The sequence below is a fragment of the Salvelinus fontinalis genome, chromosome 19 (assembly GCF_029448725.1).
Source record: "Salvelinus fontinalis isolate EN_2023a chromosome 19, ASM2944872v1, whole genome shotgun sequence".
NCBI classification, from domain to species: Eukaryota; Metazoa; Chordata; class Actinopteri; order Salmoniformes; family Salmonidae; genus Salvelinus; species Salvelinus fontinalis.
In genome coordinates, this window is record NC_074683.1 from 31,042,052 (window position 1) to 31,053,224 (window position 11,173).

The window sequence follows — 11,173 nt, forward strand, 5'->3', positions numbered from 1 at the left end:
AACAGGTATTCATTTGGATGTGAACAGTAACTGCACTGCATGAGCATTGACTGCTCAAAGAACCAGATTTTCATTTCAGCTACTAAATTGTTGTAGAACAATTGTGAAAGACAACCTACATTTTGTGGACTTAAAAATGGTTCTACAACAATTTAGTAGCTGAAACAAAAATCTGGTTCTTTGAGCAGTCAATGCTTGTGCAGTGCAGTTACTGTTCACATCCAAATGTACTCATATGCAAAATAATTTCTCAAGTTAACTTCTAAGCCAGGGAGATGGAAAGAAACTCTGAACCACACACAGAAACACCTGACTGACTCCCAGCTCTCTCTGTTTGTTGTTAGATTTAACTAATTGGAAATGCATGACTACAAGCTCTGTAATTCAATTGGCTCCCGTGTCTACGCAAGCTTCCTGTCGATCAGTTCATGTCCTGGCACCCTACCATAGTTCAACACAAACCTTTAATGAATAAAAAATGAACTAATTGTCCAAAATGGCTCGTGGGTGGTTTGCTTTGAAAACATATTGAAGAGCTATGTCCACCAGTGTCTTGGTCCAACGTCACACGAAGACAACCTTTAGTTTTAAAGCTTAAATCAAATAATTGAGTTTCCTCTGAAAATATACACAAGAAAGCACAAGTACATTTACAACTGGTCCACCTATCAACGTACTATCCACTCTAGGTCATGGAGGCCTACCCCTACAAATCAATAACCCACAATCAACATTAATATATTCATGTAAAGAAACCCAATGGTCCAAATAATGTCAACACACACAAAAAAATCCTAAACATAAAAGCAAGAAGCTATCTTATTACAATAAGCACTCAGTTACTTCAGTTAGTACGTGAGTATTTGAAAAGAAAACTATGTAAACACAGAATAAAATAAAAATTGTTTTATTACACCAAAACAGGGAATGTGATCAGAAGTTCTGCAGATTAAAATAAAGGAGTAGGTCTCAGAAATAAATGACTCAAATCATTTAACAGCATAGTGCTCAGTTGAGTCAGACTAATATGGAACCTTCTATCTTAACAACAATAACAACTATTCATTTGAGCACAAGGCATTGCTGTGTCCCAAATTACACTTTATTCCCAATATAGTGTCCAACTTTTGACCAGGGACCATAAGGCTTATAAAGAAAACAAAAAGCAGTTTGTATATTGTAAATGACTTGAGCATCTGATTAACCAGGCAACAGTCCAAAACTCAACCAAGTGATTACCAAGAACCATTGTTAGAACGATCGTCCCCATTACCCATGTTATTTTATTGATCTGAAAAAGAGATGGCTTTCTATGATATTTCAACAAGCAGACATAAAAATGAAATTAAAATAAAAAAACATGCTTGAACAATTTAAAAGATTCTCGTCTTTTTCCATTCCTGCCCGTGTCATGACGTGATCAGGCTGCTGTGTGTCATTGTGTTTGTTTACTCTGTTTTGTACTCCTCCACATGGCACAAGACTTTCTTCCTCTGACGTATCATGTGGAAGTAGAGCTGAGGAAACACTGGAAGGAAAACAGTCAGATCAACGACAAGGAACCATAGAGTCATACTCAGATCTATCAATTTAAGTGTGTTGACAATAATACATGGGATTTTTACAGTGCTAACCATTTTTTCCTCTTCCAAAAAATTCATTCATGAGCAGTTTCATAAAATGATGAATGCTAAAAATGGGTCACCATAAGATCTAGAGCAGGAGTCTATCCTTTTCTATCATGAAAGGTACTTACAAAAAATAATGAAACGTTGACTGCTACTCTTTTTTATAGCTTTCAAATAGGCACATTATTCTCCTCTACCCTGAAACGCTTTCCCGGGTCCTTGGTATAGAAGAGTAGTGTTCTGTCAATATACTTTACCTGGTAATATAAATGGTTAATGAACAGTATTTGGCATGACAGGCCCCATCAAATTATCTTTGTATTTTCCAGAAGTCTGTTTTCTCAGTTTGATTTTAGTTTTTTTTTTTACTTTCAATATAAATATTATTCATACAGAAAAAACAAAAATGTATGTTCCGAGTCCACATCGATGCTTTAAATCACATTTTTTAAGTATGGAAAAAATAAATAACAAAATGTAGATTTTTTGGGGGTGTAATTCCCCATTAATTGAGCATCTATCAAGAGAGGAATGTGTCAGTCTAGAAAGGTTTCTGCTGTTAGGAAGACTGTTTCAGAAAATGTCATGGCAGAGTTTGCAATACAATGGCCACCCAAATTGATACAATGAATCATGATATAGTTCTGTCAGCCTACTTTGCAGTTTACACTTAATTGAGACAGTTTATAGGGAACATCTTTTCGTCTACCCACAAGACACCCGGTTTTCACTACCTGGCTATTTACGGACTGATAGACAAACTCGCACCAAACAGACAGGCAGGCAATATTGATGGAAATTAATTGGCAGATATTGTGTTACGTTTAACTTTAAGCCAATAGTTGCTAACCAGAGGTGGGATAATGTCATTGTGGCTTTGATTGGATAGTAGCCGGGAGCTTTATGTTTATGACAGTTTTCCATGGAACACATGAAAAAAAAAGGCATGTACTTTCAGATTTGATTGGTGAGCTACTCATAGGTGGGCTGAGCTCGCAATCTACCTGTTGGAGACCCCTGGTCGAGAGTAAGCAAGCACGAAGTGCAAGGTAGAATATTACAATTCACAGCACGAAGCTGATTCACCTTATACATAGCTAGGTCTTTCCATGAATAGAGTGCATTTTGGGTAGTGTAACTTGGTTAAAAAAAAAGGTTTAAATCACCTAATTTTAACATTCTGTCATAAAGAGCATATGTTCAACTCCATAAAAAAAACATGTTCCCCCATCTCAGGGGTTAAATCAAATAAAAATACTATAGTAATTGCCAATAAAGCGGCATTAAAGAAACAGGCTTGACTGTGACAGTACCGACTGACAGGGTTGAGGTTTTCATCTTAAAAATCAGCCATAAATCCCCTTGTGACAGGGGGAATGGAAGCTTGTGTGCAACAGGGAGGGGCAATTGAATGCAAGCTTCACACGTTTTTAATAAAAGGATCAGACCCTTTTTTTCAATTCTCACCTCAAATTACATACCCAAATCTAACTGCCTGCCTGTAGCTCAGGACCTGAAGCAAGGATATGCATATTCTTGATACCATTTGAAAGGAAACACTGAAGTTTGTGGAAATGTGAAATTAATGTAGGAGAATAACACATTAGATCTGGTAAAAGATAATACAAACCCCCAAAAAATTGCGTTTTCTATTTTGAAATGCAAGAGAATAACCATATAGTTAGGATCTAGGTGTAATTTAGATTTTGTCCACAAGATGGCAGCAGTGTGTGTGTAAAGTTTCAGACTGATCCAATGAATATTTACATCACTACACAATATTTTGTATCAAGTCTGCCAGGAGTTTACCCAAATGTGCCGAATTGGTCAATTTATACATTTAAGTACATAACTATAAAGGACATACAAAAATGCTATGGTAGTAAAACATTTACACTCCCAGGAATGTCATACATTAATAATTAGCTTCCCTACAGAAAATACACCAACATTTACACATCTAGATGGCCGGGCAGGGTGGGTGTGAAGCCAGAGACAGCAGTTCAAACTGTAGACCCTAGTTCCTACTTTTGAATATAAAAATGGATTTTATCAAATAAAACTATGCTACATTTTATCTCTGGGACCCCCAGGATGACAAATCAGAGCAAGATTACTGAATTTAAGTACATTGTTTACCTTCAGAGGAGATTAAATCAAACCAGTTGCTGTGGTAAAAGTGTTTTGTTGTTGTGCACTATCCTCAAAACAATAGCCTGATATTGTTTTTCTGTAATAGCTACTGTAAAATTGGACACTGCAATTAGATTAACAGCTTAAATTATTTTCTGCCTATATAAAACATGTCTATGTCCCGGAAAGTTGGATGTTGTATACAACGTTTTCCAGTCACATCATCGCATATTGAGCAACAACAATCCCGGTTTAGGGACACCGATCCTGTAGAGGTAAAAAAAAATGTCTAGCCTATCTATGGGTAACAGGGTTGACATGTTATGCTTGACGCACTCAGTTTACCACCATTAAACACCAGAAAATGGGCAAAAAGAGTACAACCAGCTCACCTGCTTTTACACTATGATGTTCAATGTTTCTTTTGAAAAAAAGGAATAGTTTCACTATATTAAAACGAGAGTTCAGTTCACGTAACAGGGTTGACCTTAAAATGAGGGACACATGTAAATTAATCACATGATGAAATCAATAAAAACCTTCAGAAATGACTGCCAAAGCAAGAATATAACTAGGGCTTTATAATGATGGTGAAAACTTGAAATGTGGTTAAGTGGGTTAAAAATCGTCTTAGAAGTCAGAAAAACATGGCGGAGGTACTTTAGCAAGTCTTTTTCATATAAAAAAAATCTGATTTATTGAATTTTCCATGTGGTCACTTCATTTAATATAACAGGCTTTTAAAATGCAATATTGGTGAACAATTTCTACTTAGAATATCAAAGGGATGCAAAATGTACTCTATTCATGGAACAACCCAGCTACAGTAGTACTGTACATCAGTGGTGCATTGTGGTGGGTAGGAGAGAGACTTACATGGAATGTAGGAGACCATGGTGAGGATGAGGAAGGTGTGGTAGTCAAATGAGAAGTTGTACTTGTTGGGAAGGGTGACAGAGTAGAGGCCTGTCTTCTGAACGTAGGGCAGGGCTGCATAGACAGTCAGCAGTTCGCCAGTTACTCCCATGGGGTACAGCACTAGGAAGAATGTGTACCTGGAGAGATTTTATTTCATTTTTTAGAAACCCTTTATTGGCACCATTTAGCTACTGGAAAGAGGGAGAGGAGGCACCACTGGTAAACAGGGACCAGCACACCAAATGGGTAGCTCATGAAGATAACACTACAAGTTGCTTGTAGTAGTAACGCTGTAATTACAATAGTAACATTGTATTATCATTAGTATTTGCATAGTAATGGGGTGTGAGACCTGCCCTAAATCACTGAGAGGCTAATCTTGGCACCCTTAGTTGAATTTCTCACCTATGTGACGCTACCTGTCATATACCTCAATCTGCCTTTGAAAAGCACTTTGAATGTGAAAAGAACAAAGCACCAGAACATTGGCCGACATTGGGAGAAGATTCATCAACATTTGCCACCGGGCAACAAAAGAAGGTCCTTCCCCACCAGTAGGCCTACTGGAGCTCATTAGGACTTTGTTGCCATGGTTGTGACTGAGAAAAAATATATTATGGAGGTGGAGTGTCATAACAGTTTCAAACACTCCCATGTTCCATCATTCTATATTTAACTTCCATGGACATATAGAATAATAAAGCCTCCAAGGACAAAGTCAAAGGCAAAGTTTCCCCTACCAATTAAAATATAGCTTTTGTTTTGCTTTATGGCCTTAGACTTTTAGTGAATAAATAGAGGGGTGTTTTTGGACCCACATGTTAAAATGATACAGATCATTACGCTGTATTTATTACATCCTATTTGATTAAATGTGAGTGCCTGTGTCATCCACCTGTCCAAGTCAAATCAAATGTTATTAGTCACATGCACCGAATACAACAGGTGTAGACCTTACAGTGAAATGCTTTCTTACGAGCCCCTAACCAACGATGCAGTTTAAAAATCCAGATAAGAATAAGCAATAAAAGTAACATGTAAAAAATAAGTTACAAACGCAAAGAAACTAACAAAAAAAACAATTGGTTGGGGACACATAAAACTTCAGCCATCTTCTCCGGCGCCAGGGTTATGCCATAGAGATACATAATGCATTAAAAAAATATTGTATCTTCAAATATAATGATTGTGTTCTATTTGATTATGTGAGCCTTACCGTGCCCATTTGATGAGGTAGGGCAGGTGGTTGAGCAGACTGAAAGTGTAGAAGGAGTAACGGATGATCTCTGTGATGGTCCAGGCTGACACAAAGAGCAGGACACTGTCTTCATTCTGGACCTGTAGGGACCACACAGGCACCAGACAAGCATGAGGGTGGGAAGCACTCTAGCAGGAGATAGACGGGGGTTATGGCAGAATCGTGCAGTTTGTAGCACCCACTACATACAGCATTCTATAGTAACATTGCATCTCGTGACAGGCATGGAGACAGAGACATGTCAGCACAAGTTAAAAAGCTAAACTCAGTCTTGGTAAGTTAACAGATTCAAATGCTCACAAACATATTGAACGTTTGAATGTTTCAGAGCTCACAAGCATGTCAGTGTTATTCACCATGTTGATTTCAAGCATGTTTACTATTTCAGGCTCACAGACCTTAGTGTCTCCGCAAAGCTCTTTCTTTGGGACGAAGACAACTGCTGATGTAAAAAGGACTTTATAAATAAATGTCATTGATTGATTGACACTGATGCACATAGAGAGAAGAGATAAGAGAAAGAGAAGAGACGTACCTCTCGAACACTGTGGGTCACGGCCCAGGTGAGGAAGACTCGTGACAAGACCTGAAACCCTGTTAAAACTACTGAGGATGGCACGATCCCTGGAGCAGGAGAAGACAACGGTTAGAGAAGATGTATCACCTCAGTTTTACCACGTTTTAGAGCACGATGATATGGAGAAAATGATATGATTTCAATTAGCCAATCAAGAGTTGACTACAAATAAAAAGTATGCTACAAAGAATGATAAATAGGTAGCAAAACCTAATGCACAGTAGCAATATTAGCTCATTCAAATACAGCAGCATTCAATTGTATAACTCTATAGTACATGAGAATACATGCTATGGTGTGGCATCTGTGTTTGGCCAGTAGGAAGTAGCAGAGAACAAGGCCAAGTGTAGACAGACAGCTGCAGTATGTGAAAGGTCAGATTTAGCGTTAAATCCCAGATAATGAGTAGTGGACTGTGAACCTGGAACGCCACGACCACAACGTAGCAGGGCCAGGCTGTTATCAGGCTTAGCTTATCCACCATCTTCTATATAGACTCTGAGCTGAGGGAATGGCTTTTTGTAGTAGGCCTATAGGTCCACATGCCTGGTTTAGTCATAAAGAAATACCACTATGTGGTCACACTTGAACCTGTATGGGACTTTCAACAGGAGCAGAAGAATGAACTTACCTACTGCACAGTGCAATATCTGAGGGGAAAAGAAAATAACTTAATACATAAACACAACACATGGTCAGTGAACATACTAAACATGCAATAATATAATTTCCTAGATAAATACTCAAGCTGAATTGTCATAATAAAGTTGCAATAATACAGCTACGGTATACTGCATGTAAAAAGTCCTCAAATTGTTCTTCAATGAACCATGGTTAAAAATTTAAATAAGATGGTTGTTGGAACACAATAGATATGTGCACCAATACAGTACTTTCCACTAGTCAAGGAATAGATAATAGCCTACACTAGTCTCTAAACCTAATCACAGCACAGGAAATGGCCAGTGTTTGAAGACGTTTTTATGAATGAATGGAGTTAGTATGACTGAGAGGACAATTACCCGGTAGACAGAGCTGGAGTTACACTAGGCCTAATCCCTTATCTCTGTGTTACAGTGTGGCTGGCTGGCTGGAGAGGATCACATTAACACCCTACTAGGCATTTGTACTGAGTAGAGTAGGACAGAGGTGGAAGAGGGGAAAGGCAAAGGCCAGTCACTATGGAGGAGTTTCTATTTCTTTTTAAATGTAACAGCAGTGAGACTAAACATTCCTGCCATTAAATTGTATTCGTACAGTAGGGGACATACCCAACTCACCACCCACAGAAAGCGATGAGTCTGTTCTATTTACCCTTCTCTGAATAAAAGCTTGTATTCAGTGGGGAGAAAACATTTGGAAGGGAGTGAAATTAACATGTTTTTATTAGTCATTTAGCAGGCGCTCTTATCCAGAGCAACTAGTGCATTCATCTTAAGATTGCTAGGTGAGACAATAACATATCACAATCATAGCAAGTATATTTCTCCTCAACAAAGTATAAAAATACATTGCTGTAAGTTTGTTAATGTTTTTAAATAAGGGGGGGTGGGGCACTACCGAAACAGATTTTCATTTTCTGTTGCATAACGTTTTGCTAGTGTACCTAATGAACATGACCCAGGTCTGACCTGGGGGGGGGTATTCATTACGGAAACCATTTACTGTTTAATAACCAAACGGAAGCAAATGGAACAAAGCAGGGAGAGACCTACCTGAATTTGTCCAATAGAAACTCTCGTCTGTATTTTTAGTTTAGAGTAAACGTTTTCTGTTGCAAAACGTTTTGCAACAGAATCGGCATAATGATTACACCCTTGGCCTTCAGCCACTCACCTCCAGAAGAGCTCCGGTCTGGAAAAACTTCAGTGGTTTCTCTATAGAGTAGTACAGGCCGTGGTAGCTGCCTCTGGCCAAGTAGGCCCGCACCAGGCCCACGGCTATGACCAGCCACCTGGAAGAACACACACATTTTTATTTAGGTCATTTAGCCAGGATAGTCCACTCGGTAACAAATGTCACTATTGTCCAAGGAGTCCTGGGTGGGAATATGTTTCTGATATAAAATAATAGCCTCAGTTTGCTCTTAGAGGACAGGGTAAAGCAAAACAGTCCAACCACGCAGAACGGAGGCCCAATACATAGATAGAAGGAGCATCTGCATAATAATATACTTGAATAGGCATGATTGGTATGAGTGACTGAGGTTTTGAACAGATAGAAACTCATCTACTAAATAAAGTAATAGAAACTGAGCAGGCTACATAGCTGCTGAAAAGGTGGGATGTACCCCACTGTAGCTGGTATTCAATAGACAGAGAAAGTATGACACAGGGAAAATATCACCTCACCAGGCAGGAAACAGAGGGGGGGGGGGGGGGGGGGGGGGCATTTCATATTACTCTGTAAGTAAATTCATTACACTCCATTTAGTATGAAGTTTGGTATAGTTACATAAGACAATGGTTACTTAAGGCAAAAAAAGAAAGGAGGGTGGTTGGTAGAGGTAGATGAATGAGAGTATAACGTGAACGTCCACTTTAGCATCTTTTCAACTACTTTTTAGCTACTTTACAACTACTTAGCTAAGCCTTCACTTAACCCTAACCCCTAGCCTAGCTAACATTAGCGAGCTAGCTAACGTTAGCCACCTAGCTAGAATTTGTAACTTCTCATCCATTTTTCAAATTCATAACATATAATACGAATTGTAATTCGTAACATACCATACGAAATGTAACATATCATACTAAAATCTGTGTCTTGCATTTACATACTCAATAATACAAAATGTTCTGAGACCAGGTTGTGTATAGTCACCTAACTGGTCAGGATGGGAGAGCATCCATAAATCTTCACTTGTGCAATTTCTTTCACAACAACTTTGTGTCATAATAACCTAAGTGAAATCAGAGATATTGCCAGCACATTTTAGTCAAAGCAATACAAATATGTATTTAATGTAACCAATTATGATTAGATTAAAACTACATGCAGTAAAGAACAATAGGTATTACCGTACATAATAATACCGTGGGCGCCAATTGTTTCTTGAAATACACCATTCACGGGATTACAGTACATTTTATTTCACTAAGCAAGTCAGTTAAGAACAAATTCTTATTTACAATGACGGCCTACACCGGCCAATCCCGGACGACGCTGGGCCAATTGTGCGCCGCCCTATGGGATTTCCTTCACAACAACTTTGTTCCATAATAACCTAAGTGAAATCAGAGGTATTGCCAGCACATTTTAGTCAAAGCAATACAAAAATGTTTATTTTTTTGTATTTTAGACGCTCACTCGGCAACAATGTAACCAAAGACACAGACAGTTGATACATTCCCGACGAAGGAGGTTACAAAGTAACAACACAGAAGTTCAGTGTGTGGCTGAGTTGATTTGCCACAGTGTAGCTGAAGGCAGCACAATGAAACGAGGCATTATTGTGCAAAATATCCATAAAAACAGTTCGGGATCGAGTCTCGTAGCAGGCGCGTGTGTTCTTCCCAAGCCATTCCCTCTGGCATGTCATGCACGCTTGCACCCAATTGTCGTCAAGTAGCCTACAACAAGAAGTGTATCAGAATTGTGTACATACCCAGCTGTCATAACCACGTTATATATAACCAGATACGCCGTAGCCAGTGCACCCGGTCCCCTCTTTTTCTTCGGGGCCACATCACTGTGAGCCGTCTTCGTGGTCCCCATAACAGGTGCCGACATGACTGAACCCCACTTGGCGCTGCCGGATAAGTGTGCCCCATGGTACTAGTATTCTACAAGCAGCACAAACTGTGACGTCACTTTCATATGGTAATGAGGAAACCTTCTAAATAAAAGCCTGCATTTCAAAACATTGCAATGTGGATAACTCATTCAAATTATATTGAATTTTAATCAATAGCTACGTTTATTGTGACAACAAGAATATGCAATAAGTAAAGAAGAAATATGGTTTTAAAAACATTTTTTAAGACCAATAATGAAAAAAATACAATAACACTGGTATGTTGCGAATATTGGGCTGTAGAGAGAAAAATGGTCTACCTGTCTCAGCTCAAAGTGGGGTGGGAAATACTCAGTAGGGTCTTTACTAACCAAATATGCTTAGTTTTGGAGAGGGACTGTGTCATACATACCAGCAGCACTTCATTCTCTACCCCTTCCATAGCCACCAATGCAATGCACTGTAATAGACTGTACATGGCATACATATTGGCTTTTAGAGAGAAAGCTTGTACCTGTCTCAGCTAAAGTGTATGGGAAACTTTAACTTTAACACTCTTATGTTGCTTACCCGGTTTGCTTCCAGTGTGAAATAAAATGAAAATTTAGACAAAGACAAAATGTAAACAATGATGGAATGGCATACATGTAAACAACCCAGATTAATTTAATGGCGATGGTAATGGGTTCATCTTTACAGATTTAAATCAGCTCAAGGCCAGCCTTGACATGTGCCAAAAAATGCATATGGAAGCAAGCACAATATGAGTCTCAAATACACTTTTCACCTGTTTTATACTTTATTTAAAAAAAAAATGTTTTAACTTGTGCTCCTTCCCTTGTGCTCCTTCCAACCTCCCTTTCAATTGCTGGGTAGAATTTCCCAAATAAATCTCTAATTTGATAGGCCTACCTGTAAAAGGGGAG

At 38.6% G+C, this 11,173-nt stretch overlaps 1 protein-coding gene across 2 annotated transcripts; it reads right to left on the bottom strand.

Moving 5' to 3' along the window:
* Window positions 1-891: 891 nt before the first annotated feature.
* Window positions 892-10,288, bottom strand: LOC129816601 (very-long-chain (3R)-3-hydroxyacyl-CoA dehydratase 2-like). Of its 2 annotated transcripts, none has more exons than XM_055871283.1 (7): window positions 10,119-10,288; window positions 8,351-8,468; window positions 7,146-7,164; window positions 6,473-6,561; window positions 5,896-6,017; window positions 4,638-4,816; window positions 892-1,528 (listed from the first exon to the last, which is right to left on the bottom strand). In XM_055871283.1, the coding sequence occupies exons 1-7, from the start codon at window positions 10,241-10,243 to the stop codon at window positions 1,449-1,451; spliced, it is 732 nt and encodes a 243-aa protein (XP_055727258.1). In that variant the 5' UTR covers window positions 10,244-10,288; the 3' UTR covers window positions 892-1,448. The 2 variants fall into 2 exon arrangements, with proteins under 2 accessions (XP_055727258.1, XP_055727259.1); XM_055871284.1 differs by lacking the exon at window positions 10,119-10,288 and adding an exon at window positions 9,537-9,613.
* Between the last annotated feature and the right edge of the window lie 885 nt (window positions 10,289-11,173).

Coding starts and splice junctions, on each gene's coding strand:
- LOC129816601 (XM_055871283.1), bottom strand. CDS start 10,243: ATGTCGGCACCTGTTATGGGGACCACGAAGACGGCTCACAGTGATGTG. Junction 6,018..6,472: donor TGACCCACAGTGTTCGAGAG/GTACGTCTCTTC, acceptor TGGTCCCTACAG/GTCCAGAATGAAGACAGTGT. Junction 4,817..5,895: donor TACCTCATCAAATGGGCACG/GTAAGGCTCACA, acceptor AAATCTCTCCAG/GTACACATTCTTCCTAGTGC.